This window comes from Hylobates moloch, unplaced genomic scaffold, assembly GCF_009828535.3.
Source record: "Hylobates moloch isolate HMO894 unplaced genomic scaffold, HMol_V3 SCAFFOLD_18, whole genome shotgun sequence".
NCBI lineage: Eukaryota > Metazoa > Chordata > Mammalia > Primates > Hylobatidae > Hylobates > Hylobates moloch.
In genome coordinates this window covers 51419412-51446353 of record NW_026652293.1, presented here as the reverse complement: position 1 = coordinate 51446353, position 26942 = coordinate 51419412, and the positions used below count along the sequence as shown (strand labels likewise).

The following is a 26942-nucleotide window of genomic DNA, read 5'->3' as shown; positions in this document are numbered from 1 at the left end:
TACTTTTCTGAAGACTTGTGATTTCCTTGCCTACAATATTTTCAACCTTGCCCTGTGGAGCCCCTATTCCATCTATATGAAACAATCTCCCTCTGCCTCGAACTTTTCAATAAATGTATTTTTATTATAAATGAACTTCCTGCTCCTCTAGAAAACCACTTCCCTTGCTGCCATACTGAGCAAAGCATTTTAGTATTCCTTTATATCACAGTCACCACAGAAAGGTTTTCCTTAACTCAGTTCCCCATTGCCACTTTCAATGTGGTACTCATCTACTTTTTTCCTTTTGTTTTTAGGCATGGTCTTGCTCTTTTGCCCAGGCTGGAGTGCAGTGGTGCAATCTTGGCTCACTGCAACCTCCGACTCCCGGGTTCAAATGATTCTCCTGCCTTAGCCTCCCGAGTAGCTGGGATTATAGGCACCTGCCACCACACCTGGCTAATTTTAGTATTTTTAGTAGAGACAGGGTTTTGCCAAGTTGGCCAGGCTGGTCTCCAACTCCTGACCTTGGGTGATCCACCTGCCTCGGCCTCCCAAATTGCTGGGATTACAAGCATGAGCCACCATGCCCGGCCTCATCTACTTTTTTGTAATCTGAATATTTCATATTTTTCCCTATTGTAGTTATCATAAACTGACTTGCTGGTTATTCCCCCATATTCACAATAGCCTTTGGCACATGGTCCAGTCTTCCTTTTTACTGCATGTTCCTAGATAATTTTAGGTGATTTCATATACAGATGGCAACCCATCCCAATATTATAGCTTCATAGTTCTTTGATACCTTCATGTTCACTGACCTTCACATATATGGAATGGTGACCACACCTCATACATCCCCATCATCCAGACTGCTCTGTGTAATTATATAACCTTAAAGATCAATATCTCACCCTCTTACCACAACTTTCTGGTCTGTTAGTTATCTCATATTCTTATTCTTGTTACCCATAAGTTCATTCCCTGGAGATCTCAAGTCAATTGATTCTTCCAACCTTTCCTAATCTATTGTCTCCTTTTCATCCTCACTTAGTTCCCTGCTGATCTGAGTCCCATTGTTGATTATGTTAGTCACACAAGGCTCTAACATCAATCATCTTGCCATACCCACTGGGCCATACCCCAAAAGAGATCAATTCAACTATGCAGGAGAGCTTGGTGGTTATGAGCATGGGTTCTGGAGGCAGACTAACAAAATCCAAATTCCCACCTCCACCTTTTATTACTTTTGTAATTTTAACCTGCATTACATAACCTCACTGTATCTGTTTTCCCCTCCATAGTAATGGAACTACCTTATAAGGTTGATAAAGATTAAAAGTACTAAATCTTTAGTATCTTTGAGCTGTTCAAAAGCTAAGGCACTTCGAACAGTGGTTGACACAAAATAAGTACTCAACAAATGCTGGCTTTTTTTTCCCTAAGCGATAGTGTCATGTAGTCATTGTACATGTGGGCTCTGTTCTAGACCATCAAATACTAACACTGATATTGGGCTACTTATTAATCTCCTTGCGCCTCATTGATAATTGGAAGTAATAGTCTATCTCATAGGATATGTGAGGCTTAAAAGAAATAATTCATGTAAAGCACTTACAAGAGCACTTGGCTCACAGTAAGCATTCAATAAATATTTGCTGTTATTACTACTATCATTCTGCATGCCTACAATATCACGTTGTTGATAACTGCTGGAATAAATTACATAACCAGGCAGACTGCTATTTGTGGATTTCAAATCTAGCTGGCCCCCAGTACCACTAAACATTCCACCCTCTCTCATTCTTCTAAAGATTACTCTGGAAGATCAACCACAATATTGAGGTATTCAAACATTAATTATTTTAACATCTGACCTTTCACACAAAAGTATCCATACATGATCCTACATTAATTTTATTCCTTCTTAACCTTGTTCAGGTCTTCTTCCACTTGTTTAAGCCTACAATTTAATGATCTTCACTGCATCCTCTCTCACCTTTTCTGGGTCCATGTTTATTTGGTTATTTTTTTCTCTTCTGTATTTTCAAGCCTTCTCCCTCAAGTAGCTCTGACGAACATGTACAAGCTTCTACCATTCTAAAACTCTCCTCTAACCTTGCTTCCTTGCCAACCCTACAAATCTAGTTAGTGGGAAGTACATATTTCCCATTCCTCATGTTTTCATGGGCTTCTCTCTGCCCTTCAGTATGTCAAGGAAGAAGGAGTGGGTTTTCAGTTTGTGCATCAGGAAAGGAGTTGATCCAACCTAATTTAGCCCCTTCCCCCCACCTCTTGAAAGTCAGCCTATTTATGGGAAGCAAATATCCTTTGCTCTCACTTCCTTTCAGATTTACAGGGATAGGCCTAGTTTTCCTCCTCTGTCCCTGACTAGGGGGTAGATTTAATGATGGGACTAAATAGAAGCAAGCTCATTATTGATTCAGATGTAAACTTCCAATTCAGCTTTCATTACCAATTTTGAGACAGAGGTATGTTTTTATCTCCATCTGTCTGTCTTTTTTATTTTTCTCTCCACTGGTTCTGAAATCAGGCAGGAAAAAGAGGATTTATGTATTGGGCTCTAACACCTGTCTTTCCCATCTTAGCCAAGTTTCCACCCTGACTATTCCATAACAGTACTTTGGCAAATATCATGTCTCACTTTTGCCATTAAATGTCTCAGATGGTGCTGAATATACCAATAAATGTATCTTCAGTTTTATCTTTTGGGATGTAGCAAGCTCAGTTTTTAACTGTCATGAGTATTCATTAATTAAAAGAAACATTGCTAATTAGATCAAGAATGAGATGTCGAAGACATTTGTATTTTTATAAACATCTCTTCATCTCATAAAATGATTACAAACCAATGTGTAACAGGATGTTGAACAGGATTTCTGTTGTTTCAGAATTTCAGCTGGTGTTTCAAAGATGAAAATACTAGGTAGATGACAAGTACCCACTTATTCCTGTCTTCATTGTTCTTTTTCTGGCATGACAAATAGATTGCCTAAGAAGTGTCCATAAGGACCCATGAAGCCTTGCTTCACTTCCTGTGAGAGGGCCTTGCATCTGAATTGTCTCTTCCACCTCCTGATCTCTGAAGAAACTGAGAAGCTAATTCCCACAAAGTATTAAAGGCTAATAATGTTGAATATGTTGTCTAGTAGTTGCTTTCAAGTAAACAGAACTCTTAAAATACAATTTCACTCATAATCCAGGAAAATATTCTTAAAGTAGGCCCTTTCTCACCTCCCTCGAAACCATCCATAAACGGGAAGCATGGTTTTGAAGACAGCCAGAGCTAAGTTTGAAATTTAGTTTCATCCTATATCTATTGTGTAACTTGGTTTAATTTGGGGCACACAGAGTCTAAAAAATATTAGCTCTCCCCTTTGCCTTTTCTTGGTATATAAGATTTGTCCTTCAAAAAAACCACATAAAATATATTTGGGCAAATATAGATATAAGTTACTAAAAAATTATTGTAGCTTTAAATATAATTTTGTTTTACTTACAATCTTGTTTCATTAAAAAAAGAGTGAATAATTGGAATTAAAATAAAAGCTGCCTGTCTTGTATCTAAAATTATTTTAAATCAAAATTAGGACATGTACATAAACCATGCATTTATTAGTTAATCGATATTACCTGTGAGCCTACTTTGGTATGAGAAACTGGAGGTATCAAAATGGCATGATTGTTCTCCTTTATGAATTCACCTACATTAGAGGGAGGTAGATATAACCATAAAACCAATAGCAAATGCTTTATTAAGACATAGAAGGGGGAAAAGGGAATAATTCTGCCTTGAAAAAGCAAGGAAAACTCAAAAATTTTAATACTCAAATAATAGCAAACAAGGAGGTTGATTTTGGTATAGCTATATAAACAAAAAAAGAGGTAAAATAAATTGAATCATTTCAGTGATGTGAGTTTAAGCCCAATACAGATGATCATAAGTTAACTTATGTACACAGAACCTAAATATAAATAATTAACATTATTTAATTATGAATTATAAATACAACAAAATTATATTATTTTAAGGGATTCACATTTATTTAGTGGGATGTTAGAACAGAAATTATATGCATACATATGTTTACATGAATTAATTTAAAAGTTAATGGAAAATATGGCTGAATAAACTTGAGAAAAAACTCTGAAATTCAAGTCATTAAGGGAATGACTAACTAGGAATGCTTTTCCTTATATAAGCACCTTGTAGATGTCACTTTTCTCTAAAGTAAGAAAAAAAATTTCTGGACAAGAGTTTCTTTCCAGCGTAATACTAGCTACTGAGATATGCAGCTTATTTATTTTAAACTTAGAGATATTCACAAATTAAAATTTAAAGAAAGATTCTTTTCCCTTTCTCTCTTCTCCACATCTTCATTTTCTCATCTTTTATTTTACTGTCCTTTGTGATACTCTGTGAATAACATAATTCATTGCTGAGTAAAATATTTCCAACTGTCAAAAGATACAGTAGATAGACACAGCAATTGACAAGATTATTCGTTTTACAGAAAACCTGTCTGCCATTTTACACTAAAATACTTAAAATCATATCACACCAAAATGAAATCAATTTTATATTTTTTAAATAAAAAATTGGAATTCCTCTTTGGTTTTTTGTTTTGTGATTGTAACAAATACACAATATAATAAGCAAATTTTCTGTGTCTTTTAAAATATTTACATTTTGCATAAAATCCAAAATTTATAGATTATTTCTTGTGTTGGACTATACTTTGATCTCAGAACTTAAATACTCATAATCTTAACAGTGATGTTAATGACCACATCAGTCACATTAGTCAATGTTTGAGTATCTTAACCATTGACTCAGTTAAGAGCTCATTTTAACAAAACATTTGGGAGTATAATCTCTCTCCTTAAGTCTCTAGTTTTAATTTAAAGGGCATATTGTATTTCATGATAGGGTGCACAGAGTAGGGAGGGTAATAAAGAGAAAGATTAAAGGAAAAAGACGATGGATTAGACTAGAGCCTGAAATTTTAAAATCTGGCTGTGAGATACTCAACAGAAAGATTATGAAGTTTTTCAGTCTAAAAGAGTGGATTAAATATCAGAGACACTGGGATATGTATATAAAGTTATTCTTCTAAATCTTACCAAAGAGCTAGGATAAATCATAACCTGACAAACTTTACAAACTCATTATTTATCAGTTATACATAATAGCATCTAACTCATGACTGGGCTCAATCCAAAATATTTCTGAAGTGTCCCCAAAATAGAAAAATAGCCATAATAGTAAGAGAAATAAAAATTTAAATCTACAAAACTATTACAGCCCCATTTCTTTCATTAGATCTAGTTAAAGAAATGGCCTAACTGCTTGTGTTTCTAAGATTTGGATTTTATTATATTGTACATTTAATTAGTGATTAAAAAAAGGAACCACCAAAAGCTTAGTCTCTTCTAACCAATGAAGAAAATGATAGAATTGATTGTAATTAACTTGACAATAACTATAGGATTTTTTGTTTTTTTGTTTGTTTGTTTTGAGACAGGGTCTTGCTTTGTTGCCCAGGCTGGAGTACAGTGGCGCGATCATGGCTCACTGCAGCTTCGACCTCCTGGGCTTAAGCAAGCCTCCCACTCAGCCTCCCAAGTAGCTGGGACTACAGGCACGCACCACCATGCTTGGATAATTTTTTTTTTTTGTAGAGACGGTGTTTTGCCATGTTGCCCAGGCAGGTCTTGAACTCCTGGTCTTAAGTGATCTGCCTGCCTTGGCCTCCCAAAGTGCTGGGTATTACAGGCATAAGACACTGTGCTGGGCCAATAGAGTTTTATATAAAACCAATAAAAACAAGCAAATACTAATTAACTTTCAATTGCCTTGTATAAATTGTTTGCATACAATGCAATTTAAAATATGGTGTTCTGGGGTAAGTAGAGGAACATTTTACACTGAGGTAAGAAATTGGAGCTACATTTGTTATGTACTTTGTCCTAATTCTTTTCTGGCTTTTGAATGTTTTATTAAGACTGTATTTGAAATTTTATATATGTTTGTATTTGTGTGTGTATATATGCATATACATACATAACATGTATACACATATGTACATATACACACATGTACAAATACAAATGTATACCTATACATATATATACATATACAAAATATATTCATTCTTTTTAATACCTAATAACTATCTCAACCCCATACCTAATAAGTTAATAAAAAAAAAGCACCGAATCTACTAAATGAAAATAAACTGATCCTGAGTTTGATGTCCAAATTTTGTTTTCAATTTAAAAAAAGAGAAAGAACTAAAGAAAATTTAGTGCTTCAGCTTTAAAGAAAGATAGGCCTAAAATGATAAGGTTTACTTAATTGTCTGAAGGCTGGATTTGAAATCTGGTATGCCGATGATTATGTATAGCACATTAAAACAAATGTTAAAACTTATTTGAACAAGTTTAACAAGAGCAGCAGGGTTTTCACATAGTACATGAATGGATTCCACTCAGAGGTGAAATAACAGTGAAACTAAGGAAGCTTAAGCTCTGGGGCCCCTTGCTTTCATAGGCCCCTTCCAAGGCACAGGGTAGGACCCTGGCTATTTGTTCACGTGGTCATGCTTTTTGTGAAACTGGCAAAAGTCAGATATCAGTGAATGCCACTGTCTCTTTATACTCTGACATCTTCTATCACACTTCCCCGTGGGTTGGGTGGTATGAGAGTGGCTGTGGGCATGTTCGGATCAGGCTATGAAAAAGATGAGCGAGTACATGTTTAATCTAGGTTTAGTTAAATATATTTTTGTGGGTTTTCTGTCACTTCCACATATACTTAATATTTGTTAGCAATCCCAAAACAGAAATACCTCCCAGGAATATTCCTACCACCCACTGTGTAGATAGGAGGCACCGTGAATAAAGGAGGAGGGCCAGGGGCTTCACTGCAATAGGAACATCCTGAAGTGCCTCACCATGGAAGTCTGTGAGTAGTGGGGGAGAAGCGAGGTTTAAAATGCACACAGCCCAAAGTTAGCCTGTGAAAAATTTTTCCAACTTTCAGATGTGTAAATCATAAATGGGGAATCCAATTGTCATAATTTCATATATAAAATGGAAGACTCTCCTTTCAAAAATATATCCAACATAATGCATTATACAACACTTTTATAGTAATGAAAATTTAGATCAATGTTGTCAGAACAAAAGGGTAAATAATCCATCTCTTCTCACTTCAGAAAGTATAACAATATTATTGTCAAAAAAGAAGCAATCAAAGAGTATGAAGTCAAAACATAGAAAACAAATGCTATAGAGCTGTGTCAGGCAGTTAATTAAAGCACTATGCTATATTTTTAGATTTTAAGATGTCGGGTATTATCAGGCTATTAAAATTTGAAATGTGCTTGAAATAATTTCCTTTCTCATTATAAAAAATATTGCCAGGTGTGGTGGCTCATGCCTGTAATCTCAGCACTTTGGGAGGCTGAGGCGGGAGGATCACTTGAGGCCAGGAGTTTGAGAGCGATCTGGACAACACAGCAAGACCCTATGTCTACAAAAAATGTAAACAAACCTAGCCAGGTGTGATGGCACCTGCCTGTAGTCTCAGCTACTTGAGGCTGGGGTGGGAGAGCACTTGAGTCCACGAATTCAAGCTATGATCACGCCACTGCACTCCAGCCTGAGTGACAGAGCGAGACTCTGTATCTAAAGAAAACAGAAATAATGAACTTATCTTCTTTATTTGAAACTTTGCATACTTTATCCTTAAAGGTGTATTCCCAAAATTGTGTAAGCTTCAGGCCCATAACACATGGATCTGTCCCCAGTCACACATAAGGAGGAGGTTTATAATATGTTTTGCTAAAGAATTTATTCTAAAATGCTGCACACTTCAAAGGAAAAAATACATAAGGGAAAGAGCTAAGGCCCTTTTCTACCTATGTGGCTCTCTTTCAATTAATTTTTATTTATTCTTGCCTCTTTCGGAAATTGTTGCCTCTTTCTTAGATGTGAGGTAGTTAAAAGATGGCAAGAGGAGAAGAGCAGAAAAGGAATTCATTTGAGAACACAATAAGATTTTTTTAAAAATCACTTCACTCTGTCTCTTCAAAGAGAACTGACAATGGATAATAATGCCATCCCTTTCATATATTACAGGATAATAAAAACTACAATGTTAAAGAGGGAGGAAATAAAATGTAAAAGTTAATAGGTAATTCATTCTCCATGCTAGTTCAGTCCTTGGCCTTTCTGCACAGAGACTGCCAATAGTAACAAATTATGTGATGATTCTGTGATGTGAGCTGTTCACTTGGGATTAAGAACAAATGTCCAAACTTGAGGACCTGCCTCTTAAACTATGGATCCAAAGATCATAGGTCAGATCCCTATGTAATCTTGAAAGAATAAACCTACCAAGTGTCCAACGGGAAAAAAAAGGGAGTCCCAAACAACATTTTAGTCACTAGAAAGATAATTTCTGCTTTATAGAATATTCTGAAAATAGATATAATAAATTGCTTTGAGCAATTCACTAGAAGGTACCATAGATACCTAAATTACATTCTGGCTTTCCTTATGCTTCTATATGCAGGCCCTAGTTTTTATCCTTATACATGAACTCACTCAGAATTGATGTTTCTTGTAAGTACTAACCCATTTCAGAGAAAGGGAAAAAAGATAATTCAATGAAAAACCAGTGCATATCCTTTAAAGAAGGATGGCTGGACAGTCATAAAGGTAGGATACAGTTCCTTCCATGTAGGGTTTAGGTGAACCAGGTGTAGACCACAGACGTAGATGACTAACTCAGATTTTTATTGTGACCATGGTTTACTGAGGATGCCCCAGCTTTACAGAATGTATTCAAACTAGTTGTGTGATCTTGTGCAGGTTGCTTCATCTTCTAGTCTTAATTTCTTTGATTGGCTAAAAGAGAAGGCTGGAAAGATCATCCTAAAGATCCCATGCTGCCATAGCACATTCCGATGAGTGGCATCTCTGTCAGTGTGAGTTCCTATTGTTAAATTTTTCTGCATGAAAACATTCATACAAACTACTGGGAAGTTAGCACAAGCAAATATAAGATCCTTCATGTAAAACGTATGAATCTACCTCCCAAACCATACATCCTTAACTCTATCTTATTACCAGACCTTTCCAACTCCTGAAAAAGTTTGCTAAATAAGTGGCGGGGAATGTAAGAATTAAGAATTGGTTTTGGAGAATGCTATGTTAATGATTGACACCAAATAGCAGTGACTCTAAGCAAAATGACACAACTGATACATTTCTTCTGCATGTCCTCTTAATATTCTTTTTAGTGCCGTAAATACCTACTTTCCTCACCAGACATCCCATGAATGCATTACACCCTTCAGCATCCCTGGATCTCTTTCTTACCAGCTTTATGTCCATTTGGGTCTTTATACTCTAGGCATTGCCTCAGGTCTGTGAACGTAGTTTTCTTTCCCATTCTTATCAGAATCTGTTCACAATCTATCAATTTTCACTAAGATATACCATTAAGGACAACCTGAAAGCTAATAGGTCTCCTTTCTAAAAATAATCTAAATTAGTTATCTAAATTTAATAGGAGAAAGAAATACATCTTTAATGGTAAAGTAACAGTCAAATTCAACGTATTAGTGAAAAGCTTGTTAACATGTTTCTCCTTTTCTGTGAGGGGTAGAGGGGAGGCTTCTGAATTTCCACAACATGGCAAATCACCAGAAGTCACCTACCTCATATATATATATATATATATATATATATATATAGAGAGAGAGAGAGAGAGAGAGAGAGAGAGAGAGAGAATCTTATGATAAATTTCTCTAGGATATAAAGTCAGACTGTATCAGTATGCTCATACTGAGGAGCAAAGGCAGATCAGACTGAATAGGCAGAGTGAAGTGAGATTATAAAGAATTTTGAACGCTTATGCTGAAAAATATGGATTTTATCCTATGGATAACAGGGAATCTTTGGAGGCTTACAAACTGCAAAGATAAATGAAATAAAAATGCTCTTTTAGAAAGATTTATCTCATGGTGGTAAATATACCGAGTTAAAGGGCAAAAGACTTAAAAAGAAAACCGTTTTAGAGACTATTAAAATTGCTCAGGGTTCAGGAAGTAAACATGAAGGGACTGATTTGAAAAACACCTGGAATGATGAACTGAAAGATGATAGTAAAAAAAGAAGAGTCAACTACTTCAAAACCGTGGATAACTGGGGATAGTCTAGAATCGTGGATCGTTTAATGTAAAGTCTGATTTGGAAAATAGAAAAAAAAACCACACAGAAAAAAAAAAAGCCCGAAAAAGTTCACAAGGAACATGTGAATGCTCACAATCAGGTCGCATCAAACCACAAAGATCATAAATGTAATATCCAATGCAGTGGAGATACTATTGGCAACCATAAGTATCAAGGCATACATCTTTTTGCCTCTATATCATGGAAATACAAAAGAGGGAAAAAAGGTCCAACTAAGAAACTGGAAAGGAACAAAATCAATGTTTTTCAAGTCAGAAAAGTGGTTTCGAGATAAGGACTAAGAGGTCTAAATATGTGCCCCAGAAAGTCATTACAGGTAATCTTAACATTACTCTTGAGTTTCCCTATCACTCCAAAGATACTTTCCAAATATACCAAACATACAAAGACATATGACACATAGATACACATACCCACACATATGTAATGTGCAATGCAATACCCACACATTAGGCAATGGTATAGCCTCTCCAAAGGTACTTTCCAAATATACCAAATATACAAACACATATGACACATAGCTACACATACCCACACATATGCACACATGTTGGCAGGTGCACACGGTAAGGCTGCCATTTTTCTAGGACTTCATCATCTCAAAATAAAAGTGAATAATCACGTATTGAGCACTTGATATGCATAAGATCTCTCCACTTATGATACTTAAAAGATAGAGTTGAAAGCAATAAGTGATTTGGAAGAATCAGTTTTTTGTTTTGTTTGGTTTTGTTTTGTTTTTTTTTTTGAGTCAGAGTCTTGCTCTGTCACCCAGGCTGGAGTGCAGTGGCGCGATCTCGGCTCACTGCAACCTCTGCCTCCCGGGTTCAAGCAATTCTCCTGCCTCAGCCTCCGAGTAGATGGGATTACAGGCGCCTGCCACCACATCCAACTAATTTTTTTGTACTTTCAATAGAGATGGGGTTTCACCATGTTGGCCAGGCTGGTTTTGAACTCCTGACCTCAAGTGATCTGCCCTCCTTGGCCTCCCGAATTGCTGGGTTACAGGCGTGAGCCACTGCACCTGGCCAAAATTTTCCTAATTTAAATATTTTTCACCTTATAAGATTTGTATCCTGGAAATTAAAATAATTTTTTTTAAAAAAATTTGTCTTATAAAACTTTTTCTTATCAACAGACTACCAATTAATTATGGGTATGTCAAGTTAATTTTTTTTTTTTTTTTTTGAGATGGAGTCTTGCTCTGTCGCCCAGGCTGTAATGCAATGGTGTGATCTCGGCTCACTGCAAGCTCCGCCTCCCGGGTTCACGCCATTCTCCTGCCTCAGCCTCCCGAGTAGCTGGGACTACAGGCGCCCGCCACCATGCCTTGCTAATTTTTTGTATTTTTAGTAGAGACGGGGTTTCACTGTGTTAGCCAGGATTGTCTTGATTTCCTGACCTCATGATCTACCCACCTCGGCCTCCCAAAGTGCTGGAATTACAGGTGTGAGCCACCGTGCCTGGCCAACTTTAATTTTTAAAATTAAGACAGTCTTTCTCTATACAAATATGATTTAATATGATGTGGGAAAGAAGTAGCTGAAACCATTTTGGCTTCCTCAAAAATATAATTCAAAGTAAAGTTTTATCAGTATCAATCACAGCATAGGGTCTTTTTAAATCATAAATAACTTAAAATAGTTTTTTCAGTAGTATTTTCACTACTTTAGTGATGAGTGAGGAAAAACATCAAAAATCTATCGTATAAATTATGACATGAAAATTATTTCCATTATATACGTGTAACAAAGTAAATTTGTTTCTACTTTAGCTTTAATTTCAATATGTGTAAACTCTTAAATGCCACACCAAAATAAAATATACATAGTTATACTGAGTTATATGTATATATTATATTTATTTACCATTTTTATTATCACTTTAAAATGAAAAACAGGGTAACATTTTCACTAATAAGATAACTATTGCCATGTATAATTCTATATAATAACCAATATTTCCAAAGTAACCTTTTATAATTTGGATCTTGAATTTTACATTTGTATCTGTAATTTTTCTAATCTCCAGGAAGATGCTCAAAAATTCTGGCAACATTTTACAGGCATCTTTTAATAAATCCAACAATAGGCCTTTGCATATATCCACCAGTAGGTGGAGCAGACAACATAATTTATTACCCAAGAACGAGGGCAAGGGAATGAAAGTCAGTTTATTTGGAATAAAACAAATCTGCAAATGAGATTTTCTTCAAAGGAAATATGTCCTATATGTGTTAGATTTAGTTTGACTAGTTACTGAATCAAAATAAATAACTTTATTAAATAATCACTCTTTAGAGAAAGATAAATTAAATTTACAAATGGAAGCAATATTTGCATTTTACTTTATCCAAATCAATGAAAATTAGCCTTCCTTTCATAAAACTTTTACAAGGACAAAGATTTTTTGATGTGTTCATTTAATAAGGGTGCTAAACCCAATCCTGTTTTACAGGTTATGGGGTGCATAACAAATAGTATTTTCTGGGAAATATAATTGACTAATCCTATTATGTCTGTAGCAACAAATTAACCTTATTACTACTAGTAAATGGTGATTGATTATTTATGCAAATAAGTTACCATATTCAGCTTTCTGATTGAAATAAACATACACAAAAGGTGTTTTAATATGACTTGAACTTTTTAATTAATAAAACCCTGAGGGGGTCTATTAATTCACTCATTGCAATATTAGTTATTTACTTGTGTAATTTCTATCAGCACTAACATATTTGCTTGAATAAAGATGAGATAATTAATACCATCAAAAATTAGTAATAGCTTTTGGAACTATTTTAAGGTATACATTGAATTTATACTAAAAATAGGCTTAAACCTGACTTTAAAACTTTGCAATCAGCATATGAGTATATATCAGCATAATCATCCTAAAATTAATACATTAAAAAACACATAATCTTATATCATCCATATCTGAATTAACGAATACAATTTTGGCTTACAAAATTATCTTTTTTGAAGCACTGTCAAAATTAATGTTTTATTTCTACTCATCTAAAGTAAGCCATTAGAACAATAAAAATTTAATGTAAAAATTACTATTCTATAAACCATACTAACATCATTCCTAATCACCAATCACCAACATAAATCAACAATATAAATAATGTCCATCTCTTTGCTAAAAATGCTATTAGATTTATTCCTTTTAAGCAGATCAATAAAGCTTTTCCCATCCTGATATACTTTTTATAAAATTATTCAAACTTGAATATTTGGAGAGTTTTCAAATATCTGCAGGCATTGAACGTTAAAATTGATACAAATCTTTTAAAATAAATAGTATTAATTCTTATTTGGCTTTTATTTGTACTTAAAGATCTATAAATACAATTTGAAATCAAAATCTTAAAACAAGCAATGAAACTAATTTGTAAACAACTAAGTAAGGAATATTTTAAAATCTGCAGCTTAGTTTCTCCCCAGTAGCCAAGACATGCTGTAAAAATTACTAACAACACTAAGATTGAAATGTGTGTCTTTTATTCTCTGAATCTTCCTTAGGCTCAGGAAGGAAGGTTATGTTATTTTTTATTAAAATAAAATAGCACATCAGCAAAATCATAAGTATAAATGGTTGTTAATTTCAGTGAGATCGCCTATATAAGCAGTAGTGAAAAGTTGGCAATTTCCATCTACAAAAAAATTGACATTAGACTGAAATTAGTCTCAGCGCTTTTTGTGGTTAAAGATTAAGTAGTATATATTTATATATACTAAAGTCCTAGCACAGTACTATTAGATGGCAGGTACTCAAAAATATTATTGGAAGTGATTAACTGATGAATTTACGTTAAGATTCATGTTTATTGTATTTATTAAATCTTAGTGTTGCATACTTTTGTTTAGATGGAGACAGTTTGTATTAATAGTTGTGACTTGTAGTATGTTTTAAAATTCGACTTTTTAATATCATGATGAAAAATACTGATTAAAAGCTAAGTAAAGCAAATCTGTTGGGATATAAGGAAGAGAACATATGAACTTTCCAGTATCATTCTGTCAGTAAAACTAATCCCTTGAACAAAATGAACAGATGAGTCTAAGATGACACTGGTATTCTATTTTACCACCACACACAAAAAAAGTTTGCATTGGGAACAAAGTGGCTCCATAGGTTCAAAGGGTTGTCTTTTCATCTCTATGTACCTGTGATCAAATATTGAGATCACTATGATGAAGTTTACCAACCGGCCAGGTCCAAATTAAAATCCCTGATATTTTTGTAACATTTATCTCCAAGGGAAGCGATTTGAGAATACAATTTCACCTGTAATGTCCTCAGGTCTGTGAAGTCAAGTGTCAAATGGAGGTGGGGGACACCAGTATACAAATTTCTAACTAATTTTTTATTAATAACTAAAGGAAAGCCAAGAAAGGAAATGAGAAAATGAATGCTTCCAGTTGGTAAGATTAATGGAAGAAAATTAAGAAAACCTTAGGTTTATCTGTGGTTAAATTCTAATAATATTATTGTTACCATTTACTGAATGCCCTCGAAGGGTCTGGCACTGTTTTAAGTACATTACATTTAATCCTCATCACATTCTTCCAAGGTGGGTTTCAGTATCTCACAAATGCAGAGGGAAGCAGAGGTTTAGAAAACTGAAGGTAATCTCCTAATATATTACCCTTAGTGGGAGAGCTGGGATGTCAACTCAGCTCTGTCTGATGACAATACTTGGGTTCTTTCAACCTTGCCATAGTGCCTCAAAAATAATTATTTTATTGGATGCCAAGGAGTTTTGGAGACTAGGAATCACTAAAGTAAAATTTACATATATTGATATTATCAGCAGCCTATATGGTATAAAGAAGGAGAAAAATGCATTGACAGCTTGTATTTGTTAATACAAATATACTTAAAACACACAATGGTAATATCTGAAAATCCATTAAGGTCTATGATTCAAGTGTTTTAGTCAGGTTTGTGAAAATTCTTTGTCAAACCAGGTGCTTAATTTTAAAAATGAAATGAAATAAAATTAGTTAAAGAAATAATGCATAGAAAGTCTCTATAATATTGTTTGGCACATGGTAAGCACTCCATAGATATTTGCTGTCAGATTATTTTTATTAGTAAAAGAAACTGAGTCTTCATGGACTTTCTAAATCATTTCACTAGATACTCAGTATCTCAACAACCTTGAATAAAACAAAATTAACAAATGTTCAGTTAAACATGATTTCACTATTTTAGGCCAGGTGTGGTGGCTCACACCTGTAATCCCAGCACTTTGGGAGGCCCAGGCGGGGGGATCACTTGAGGTCAGGAGATCAAGACCAGCCTGACCAACACGGTGAAACCCCATCTCTATTAAAATACAAAAATTATCCTGGCATGGTGGCGGGTGCCTGTAATCTCAGCTACTCTGGAGGCTGAGGCAGGAGAATTGCTTGAACCCAGGAGGTGTAGGTTGCAGTGAGCCAAGATCACACCACTGTACTCCAGCCTGGGCAACAGAGTGAGACTCTTTTTTGCTCCCTCTTAAAAAGAAAAGAATGATTTCACTATATTAAAAATTGCTTTCTGTATTACAATACTCATCATAAGTATACATAGCACAACTAGAACTCATATTAAGAAAAATTCAGAGTATAAAGATGGTTCAGAGTTACTAAAATTAACAACTGTATTGTAAAAAATAAAATACCAGATTTAAAGAAATAAGGATATTAATAGTACTCTTAGTTTAATGAAAGTTGAAATTACTAATAACTAAAGTTAAAAATTTTCTGCTAAAAGGAATTTTTGATTTGAAATTCTATATAAAAATGTAGCACTTCAATTATACAACTAAAATTTTACTACTATAGATTTTATAAAGAAAAGTTAAAATATTTTGACTTTTAATTTTTAAAAGTATATTTTAATTATTGCCTAAGTATTTAAAGTCTAGAGACCTCAGAGTGCCGAGTGCCATAGCTATTTCTACTAGCTTTGTATCTCTAATTCAGCCACGTAACACCTCCGAGTTTGTTTCCTTACCTGTCAAATGAAGATAACTCAGCTACACAAATCCAAGTAAATATGAAGATAGTCACCATGATTAAAAAGTATTGGTATTTAGACTACCAAGCACAGGCTAGAGATGCGGGAGATCTACGCTCCAACTGTAGATGGCCAGCCCGGGATTTAATATATATATTTTTTAATTTAGATGCCTCTAAGGATGACATTCGGTCTTGGGACTCACCCTTCACCACTGGGACTTGACTTGCCCCTACCTGGAGACATTCAACTATGTGACTCTGGGCAGAACTACAACACTGAACTTGAAGATCTATGAGAAAAAAATAAAAGCCCAGAAATTGCTAGTTTCCTATTTCCCTAGTAACAAAACACATCTCACTCCCCAAATTCATGCTTTTTTAAAACCATATTTCTTTTTGAGGCTATTCCACATGCCATGTATTCTTTCCTAGTAACCAGGACAAAATCCAGGGTATTGACATTTTAGCAAGCATTGTAAAATAAATGTCCAAGTATTCCAAATTTCATGCTTATATTTCTGTAAGAAGATGTAATTCCTGAAGCAACTTTGTTAAAAGCTTTACCTGAAAACTTCCATCAAAATTTAGAAAGGGTCGAAAAATGGTTTTAAGCTCAACGTTAGCTCAATTAAAAGAGAAAACATGAAAGCAACCTCAGCCTAATAACTTGTTAATTCTTGATCAATTCACAACACAACAATAAGCCACTCAGAATGAGTTTTGAAAGCGAGGTTATGCCCTTCGTGTTGTGTTATCACCGTGGCAGATCACACTGCTGACTTGGACCTTTCTGCCAGCATCGCAGCGGCTGCCTCTATGAAGCCGCTGTCACAGACGAGTCATGGTGCCTGCGCGCACCTACACAGAAGCACGAAATTGAACTCGAAGTAGTGTCTTTGTGATATCTTTTCAACAAGTCATGTCCCATTCAGCCTGCTAGTTTATCTTTGTCAGGCTAGGGGCCCAAGTGGCTTACAGGAGCTGTCAGGGACAGGTAGACCAACCTGCTTTGTGCTGAGGAGGTAATGCATCTTTCGGGCTTGGTAATCTCTTTTCTTCTCTTCCCTTTCGAGGTTAGCCTTCTTCTCTTCTCTTTCTTTCATTTCTGCAAACTCCTCCAGTGCCTCCCTGCATCAAAACCATCTGCAGTTATTTATGATACTATGTGTTAACATTTTAATTCTTTCACTGATGATAAATCAGTTTTTTTGAGGGGCAACCATCATCCATATCCATCCAAATCAGTGGTGTAATCTATCTTACCTGCATTTTCTACAATGAATCTTTGCAATATTTAGAAAGCATTTATATGATTTTTCAGTGATTAAGTTTTTGAGATCAAATGAGTATATTTATAATTAATTCAAAGCTGAGAAAATACTCATATCAAATGCAAAGTAAGTGTCTTACTAAATTATCAGGGTTTTTTTGCTTTAAGATTAGCTTTTTTGGACATACTTAAATATCCCAAGAAAGCATCTGTGCTACTGTTTTCCCTTACATTTTGGGCTTGTATTTTCAAATCTCTAATCATTTATTTTGCCTACTAACTAATGGCCTAATTTTTAAAATGTGACAGGTTTTATACATATACTTAATTTATTGTAGGTTTACTTCAGTTGACAGTTCAAATAATACCAATAAGATTACATATATTATCTTGCACTTCAAAGGTTGATATTTTGTCCAATTACATATATAATTCGAATAAAAGTTAAATTAGGTGAGAAAGTGCAAGTCTTTTCTAAGTATAATACATTCTATTAAAATAACAAAACTTTTCATTATTTATGTGTATCTAAGAAATATAAACAAAAAATAAGCTTTTAAGTATACTATGTGAAAACATCTGCTAAACAGATTATGATATCAAATATGGAGAAAAATAAATCCTTTATTTTCAAGGAAAAATTTAACTATTTGTGTTAAAATAATGTTTTGAAATTGTACTATACTTTTTTTAAAAAGTAGGTATGTAACTTAGTGTCTGGTTCTGTAAGTAATGTTTTAAATAAATCATCTGAGCATTTTTCTCAAAGGTATCTGAGGAAAGTAGAGGAAAAAAATTCAAAAAATAAAAGAGATTCTCCTTTCCACTTCAATGTCTAGAAATATTTTTGTTGCAATTTTCTGTTAAAGGCTACTAATACAATACTTCATACAAGGTTACTTATGAAACACACTGACGTTTAAAAATCACCAAGCTATGCTATTGCAGCAGAGCAATTTTTTTCAACATAAGATTAAATTGCAAAATAAATGAATTACTTGGAATGGCATGGCCCCCATTTTGCCACCTTCTCTTGAAAATTGCTTATTAATATGAAAAAAAGAGTCAGAAAATAGCCTGTTTTACTTTATGCATAGTATTTTGGGGGCTTCTGCGCCCACAGAGCCAGGCTAGCTGCACATTTAGATTGTGTTGGCAAGCTGGTACAATGACCTCTCTGACCTGCATCTCAAGGCTATTATTAATCGCTAAGTAACCTGGTAAAGCCAAACAAATTTGTTTCCATTGAAAGGATCTCTATCTGTGTCTGAGAATTTGTTCTGTACCAAACAAACCTCATTAACTGTGACCATTTTTGACAAAGAACCAAGAGTTAGAGGGATTGGTGACCTTTCTTTGTCCTTAAAGTACAAATTTCAAGGCAGTTACATATGACTAAATAAGAAATTTTGCTAGGAAAAATAACAATCATATGTTACATTAAAAAGTGAATAAATTATTAATTTTAATCTTTACTATTGATACTATGGAAAAAATAAAAATTAACCAGAGAACTACCACTATAAAGATAATTACTCAGAAATGCATGTATCCAATTTCATATTATGCTAAATATAAGTACAGTAATTTTCTAAGCAATCATAAAAATAAAAAATCTATAAAGAAGTTTCTGCTCTATAAATAATTTAATAAATATGAAAAGATCTTATATAAGAAGAAAGGCCTAATATAATTGAAAACATATATGAACGGGTAAGGTACAAAGATGTACATAGAACTTGGATACAAAATCAAAAGTGTAAGTTATTTTAAGTAGTAAAAACAGTCCATCTTCAGAATATGGAAATGTAAAATAGAAACAGTATGTATAGAGTGGCATGGCACAGCGAGCAAAACCTGTGAGATAATGGAAAAGAATGTTACTTTCCAGCGTATAAAGAAAACACGAAACACTCAAGTGTGTAATCTCAAAACACAAATGTAGTTAATTTAATAAATTCATCCAATTATTGAAAAAAGTCAATTCTTAGGTTCCAGATTGATTTCTTGTAATATTTGAATGTGTGTGGATACACTGAACAAGACAGTAATATTTATGTCAAACATTCTTTGTTAAATGATGAAGTAGGAATTGCTAAATAAATTATTCTTGATATATACATTTTTGCTATAGCAGTAGTTTGAAGATATTTCTCAGTGTGCAGGATGCAATAAAAATTATGATCTCATTAAAAATAAAAGGATGGAAACCATTCTAACTAGGATTGCCTACAAAATTATAAAAATTACCTATATTTTTAATCTGGAGATTTTTTAAATGCAGTACTTCTAAGACACTTAAATAGGTTGTTTTCTGTTTTTACATTTCAGATGTATTTTCTCATTTCTATCCTCCAAAAAAAATCCTGTGATATATATGGTATAGCTTTTACTAATTACTCTATTTTGCAAATACAGAAACACATAAAGAGATTAAATGACCTACTGTGATTAACAGATAAATTAATGGCAGAAATGGAATTAGAATCTCTGTGTTTACATATTTTCTAACTCCAGACCAGGCTGTCATCTTCCTATATATTTATGCCGAATATATTTTTATTAAATTAGCCATGCATATTTTCTTTATCTTATAATCCTGTCTTCTACCATATAAAGAAACTTGAATAAGTTCCAAGACTTTCTGCCTTATTTTCATATCTATAAAACACTTTCTGATATAGTTTTAAAATAAAGATAAAAATTACTAAAACTTTTGCAAAGCTTTACATATTTGAATGTATTTTGCTAATGATATTCATAGGAATAATAAAGTATTTACATATTATAATAATGATAGCAATAATAATAACAGACACAATATACTGGAGTGATTAAGAGCATAGACTCTGTTTTTGTTTTGTTTTGTTTTGTTTTTTTGAGATGGAGTCTTGCTCTGTCACCCAGGCTGGAGTGCAGTGGCACAATCTCGGCTCACTGCAACCTCTGCCTCCTGGGTTCAAGCAATTCTCCTGCCTCAACCTCCCAAGTAGCTGGGATTATAGGCGCATGCCACCACGCCCAGCTAATTTTTGTTATAGTAGAGATAGTGTTTCGCCATGTTGGCCAGGCTGGTCTCAAACTCCTGACCTCAGGTAATCCACCGGCCTTAGCTTCCCCAAGTGTTGGGATTACAGGCGTGAGCCACCGCACCTGGCCAAGAGCACAGACTCTCAAATGGCACCTGGTTATAACAGCTCTGCTGTGCTCCTTACTAGCTGTTTACCCTCTGGGCTGCAATATCCTCATTTGTAAAATGTAAATATATTAATATTAGTGTCTTTTCCGTTACATTATTGTGAGGATGAGATAAGTTAATCAATGTAAATTACTCAAAATAGTGGCTGGTACACAGTAAGGCGCTATGTAAGTGTTAGCTATTTATTGAACATTTACTATGAGCCAAGTATTAGGCTACATGCTTTATCTGTTCAACTGGATATGCTTTCTCTAATTCCCTTGGTGGTCTCCCCCTTTCTCTCTCCTGATGAGAGTGCACTTTGTGAATGAAATTCCACAATATAGAGCACGGAATATGGGTTCCTAAGAGGCATGGGGCATGGGGTAAACCCTGATAAGTGGAAAATAGGAGACAGAAAATAACCATGCAAATAAATTTCTCCTTTCCCTGTCCTCCACCTACTGCTCTGAGGGGTGGTTTCTCCTTGCAAACCTGAAGACAACCTGTGTGGCTAAAGACAGCAAGCATGGCCAGGTGCAGTGGCTCACACCTATAATCCCAGCACTTTGGGAGGCCAAGGCGGGTGGATCACCTGAGGTCACGAGTTCGAGATCAGCCTGGCTAACATAGTGAAATCCCATCTCTACTAAAAATACAAAAAATTAGCCTGGTGTGGTGGTGTGCACCTGTAATCCCAGCTACTCAGGAGGCTGAGGCAGGAGAATTGCTTGAACCCGGGAGGCGGAGATTGCAGTGAGCCGAGATCGCACCACTGCCCTCCAGCCTGGGTGACAGAGCGAGACTCTATCTCAAAAAAAAAAAAAAAAAAAAGACAACAAGCATATCTGCTGCGCTATGTCGCATCACTATGGGGCTCTTTGTGAAGCAGTGGCCAGGACTGCAGGAGCTCATAATGCCTCATTCCTCCCTACAGAACCAAACCCAAAGTTCCAGCTGTCAGGAGTGCTGGCTGCTGGCTGTTCATAACTATATCTCACGGGAGAAAATCAGCTGCCCTGCCCCAGATAGGTTTTGTTATCCTGCCCCCAGCCTGGATTCAATCAATGACTGGGGAATGACAGAGTACATAGGCCCAGGGCCTTTGTCTCAGTTTGGGACCAATATAAAGGGCCACCCAAATCGCAGAGCTGAGACGTCCTGATGCAATTCAACTTCTCTCTCAACCTCTCTCCTCCCTTCTCTTAAAAATGTTGCTCCCCAGTAAATCTCATGCACCAAATCACTATCTGAGAGTCGTTTCCATCTATGACACTTCCATCTATGACCCCCTTTTTCTAACCCTCATTGAGCTGGTATTGAGCCACCCAAAGTATCAGCACTTTAATCATCTATTTATGTTCTGCTTTCAAGAGGTTCCTGCCTAAGACATAGATATCATCTCATTTAATACTTTCATAGTCCTGTGGGGCAGATATTATTACACTCATTTAACAGATAAGGAAATGATATTCACAGAGATTAAATCTCTGCCCAAACTCCTACATCCAGAAAGTGATGGAGTTAGAATTTGATTCCGGGTTTGACTCCAAAATCTTCACCTTTAACCACAATACTATACTCATATTGCCTAAATTCAGTATTTTATTTAGCTATCAATAGGACTTTTTTTTCTGAAGAGGTAACCTTATATTACATATATTAGTTTTCCAAAGCACGCAAATGGAAAAAGCTCCTCTGTTTTGGAATGATTTCAATGAACTGTCACTACTCTTTCATCACCACATCATAAGATCATAACCAGGTAGCTCTGTGTGGCCATGAAATACACAGACCTTTGCATTTGCCACCACAAATGTCCCATCTTCCTGAAAATATGTTTTCCATTTGCTATTTTTTGAGCAAGTAAATAATTCTAATGTACAATATTAATGTATAAAAGAGACTGAAGCTGAAAGATGCTTAAAGGCTATTTGGCACAATACAACTAACACACAATACAAACCTACAAGGCCTTTCAGCATTGATCCCTGCTTCTCTCTCCTTCTCACTTCATATTGCTCTCTCCTGGGATCACTATGCTTCAGTCACAATGGCTGTATTTGATTTCCTAGCAAACCATTTATTTCTACCTCAAGATCTTCACTTAAATTGTATTTTCTGATGTGGATTTCCTTTACAGCAACCTGAATTCTCCTTTCACTGTTCTTTTCACTCATAAACATCATAATGTTGTTTTTCTTCCATATAACTTAATAAAATTTACAATCATACATTTATGGATATATTTATTTAATATATGTCTTCCCTACTAGACTTGCAAACTCTGTAAAAATAAAGACTATGTCTATGTTGCCCATGTCTATTTGAATGAATAAGTAAACATTTTTAAAAGACTACTGTCTCCATATAAGTGTGTAGGTTTATGTCTATGAATGACGATAGGAACTAGAGAGAAGTGACTGCAAAAACAAGTATATAATCCTGCTCAATCCCAAGCCCAAATGAAAGGTAATGATTACTTCCTATCATGTAATAATTCATGTTTTCTTGCATTGCAGATTTTCTTTTCCTTGTTACATTTTTTTCTTTTTAAACTGTTTCTTGATTTTGTCTAATGTCTGTACCAAAGGAGAAAAATAATATATTTCTATAAAATATTTTTAAGGAAAAAGAGCACTCTGCTCAAAATTATATTATTTCCATAAGTGATATAAGATAAAAAATCCAAACTCATAATCCTAATAAATATATTAATATATAATATGTATGATATGTAACATATTATATAAATGACTCAATTATATACAGTTCAACATTTGCTCAGTATACTCATTAAATGCTTTGTTCACCATAATGAAAATTATTAATAAGATGGACACATTCTTTTTGCTTTTCTTGTTCATTTCAAAATACAATACTAAAAACAGAATCTTTATAATTTTTATATTGTCTTCTTTTTAAGTCAAGAACAAAAACACAAAATCTCCATTCTTTCCTCTAAGAAGGCTTCATATATCCCCTCAACAAAAATTAATCTTTAGTTGTTCCAACTGTAATAATCTCACTGGTTATGAATCCTTTATTTCTCTTTAATATGTCCATTACCTTCTGCAATACATTATAGTTGTAGGTATGCATGCATGACTTGCTAACTCTCGCTCCTGAATGCTAAGGTCCTGCTATAGGGTGAATATTCGAGTCCCCCCAAATTCACGTGTTGAAGCCTAAATCCTAAATGTGATGGCATTTGGAGGTGGGGCCTTTGGGAGGTAATTCAATTATGGAGGTGGAGCCCCCATTGAATGGGATTAGTGCCATGGGATTTAAAACAGACATGAGAAAGTTGCTCTCCCTCTGTGAGGACACAAGGAGAAGTTAACTGTCTGCAAACAAACAAGAGTGCCCTTACCAGATGGATATGTTGGCACCTGTTTTGGATTTTCCAGTCTTCAGAACTGTGAGAAACAAATTTCTCTTGTTTAGCCACTCTCCGGAATTCTGCTACAGCAGCCCAAACTGACTAAGACAGGTCCTGAAGGTCAAGAATAATGTTTATTCATTGATGTGCCCCTCCCAAAACACTTGGCGTAATACCTAGTATGAACTTGGTGCCAGCATCCTCTTTAACTATTTCTCAGTTGACTAGTATACTTCATCACTCCTGATGGTTTAATTAGGAGAGAGAAGAAACTACATTGTGAAAGTCCTCTGTTGGGAAGTGGGGGTAGAACCAGAACTCCAGCTCTTTGCCTAGGTTAGTGGGTCTCAAAGTGTGGTCCCTGGACCAGCAGCATCAACTTCACTTTGGAACTAATAAAAATGCACTTTCTCAGACCCCACCCCAGACTGGCTTAATTAAGCATTCTGGAGGTGGAACCCTGAGGTGGTCTATGATATACTACTACAAAGAAGACACAATATGTACTTCACAATAATTCCATAAAAATCATAATTTTGACAAAGAAATAAAGAATTATATCCAGACTGTTTTAAAAGCACAAATTCCTAAAGCTGCAGAGTCAACTGCTAATAAATAACACTACATAGATTTCTCAAATAAAAACAAAATGCCATCATCTGCACCATCTTTAAGAAAAAGTAAAATTCAAAGGAAATGGATTTGAACAACTTTCTACTGCCCTTATTCTATTTTCATGGCAAGTAAAGTCAGTGTGTGCTTCTGTTGTAAGACGCCTTCAAAATAAAAATAGTCATGGGTGTGGTGGCACACACCTGTAACACCAGCTATTCTGGAGGCTGAGGCAGGAGCTTCACTTGCACCCAGGGGCTCAAGACAAGCCTGAGCAACACAGTAAGACCCTATCTCAAAAAAAATAAAAAAAGTAAAATAGTCAAGTGGCATTAGTTTCTGCTGTGGCATATTTGACATAAAAGTGTTTTAGTTAAATTTATTGAATGTATTTACATTTCATCTCTAACAATTGTCTGCTCTGAATATGTTCACATTAATTTAACCAAATAAGTAAGCCATAAAAGAAAAAAGAGAATGCTAAGTCTAAAATACAATAAAAATACTAACCATAAAAAAGTCATTTATATGCTAGGATTCTGGGTTTGACATCTAAAAATATTTTGTGAGTGATGAAACCTTGGAATAGATTATCTGGAAGTTATTAAGTTACCTAAAATATTCCCATTAGAAACAAAATTTAAATCAGTCAAACAACTTACACCACTTATTTTATCTACCTTATTTTGCTACTGGTTACCTACTCCCCGGATCTGTTTGACAGGTGTTGCAAATTCCATTAGGGCAGCCCTTCACAAAGGGGAAATACGTTTAAAATGAAATATTCTGTAGCACATAGTCATTAACTCAAGCACTCAGGTTGCGCCTGAGTTTCACGCCTTACTCTGAAACATAGAGTTGAAACTTTAACATTTTAGAAACATTCAGAAAGGTCCTCTCATTAAAAAAAGAAAGAAAAAGGTTTAGTTACAAAATCCTTTGTTGCAGTATAGAAGAGTTTCTCTTCAAAAATATCTAAGCTATTTTAAGAGTTAATATCATGTAGAGAATTAACACTCATTTGTTTATTCAGGCAGGTATTCACAAATATGTTTAAGATACTTAGAGAAATAAAGATGTTTAAACCGTAGTACTTGCCTTCTTTAAGATACTTAGAGAAATAAAGATGTTTAAACCGTAGTACTTGCCTTCAAGTAGGTTGTAAACAAAATAGCTGATAATTTATCAGAATGTAGAAAATAAGTCAGTGAAAAAAATACATACATAGTGCTTAAGTTCAGGGAGCTCACTTCTGATTAGAGGGATCAGAAAAGGTTCCATGGAGGTGACGGTATTGGAGTTGGGAACTGAACAACGAGCAAGTTTTCACTAAGTAGAGAGAGCAGGGATAGAGAGGAGCAGTGTTGAAATAAGACTGGATCATTCACTAGAAACTCTTGCTCTCTTTGGTAGGCTTTGACCATCAACAGCAAAGGACAGAAATGCACTTTTGAGAAGAAAGGTTTCCTGGCCACACATAAATGGGCTCTCTAAGAGTAATGCTAGCAAATTTATTCTCTATAGACAAGACAGTTTGAGAATGAAAAAAGTAAAAAAGATGATAATGGTCAATGTTATAAAATTACAATACCATGACTTTAGTTTCATCACACAAAGGGATTGTCCAATTGCTCTATTATTTCATTTACCTGCTTTGCATGATTATAAAAAGCAATAAGACTCCATTCAAAGATCATTCATGAAAATCACTTTTTTTTCTGCTTCTTGCCTTTTTGAATCAACTTGGTTGAAAAGAATTTTTGTATAGTATTCTTTCTAAAAATATGCACATATTTCACTGTAAAATTATTTTCTTTTTATCATCTAGAGAGTTGCTCTAAAAGGAAGTAAAATTTTATATATGTATGATGTCAAATAATTGAGAATGATATAAGTACAATAATAGCAATAATAATAAAATATATTTATATAGTACATTATTTTCAGGGCTCTAAATGCTTTCAGACATTAATTCAGCCTCACAACATTCTACTAAGGTTGGTAGGGGGCAGATATTATTAACAAGGTCTCTGTTCATCTTTGTGAAATAAAATGACTTTACAGATTGTGACTTTGAGACACAGCATGGGGGCTTTCCTGCATAAAGATAGATGAAGGCATATCATATTCTCTCCATTGCCCATCTTCACAGTGATTCAGCTGTGGAGGAGGAGGATCAACCCACCAAATTTATGTTTTGGGTAGAGTTCAGAA

General features: G+C 34.7%; 1 protein-coding gene across 7 annotated transcripts in view; it reads right to left on the bottom strand.

Moving 5' to 3' along the window:
- Positions 1–26942, bottom strand: part of SPATA17 (spermatogenesis associated 17) — a 233013-nt gene that overhangs the window by 107901 nt on the left and 98170 nt on the right. For all 7 annotated transcript variants that reach the window (XR_009210752.1, XR_009210753.1, XM_032136510.2 and 4 more), the window contains exon 6: positions 17291–17414. Coding sequence is in view for 5 of the 7 variants with exons in the window: in XM_032136510.2 (XP_031992401.1) it covers positions 17291–17414 (124 nt within the window). In the remaining 2 variants the exon portion in view is untranslated. The remainder of the gene's footprint in view (positions 1–17290; positions 17415–26942) is intronic.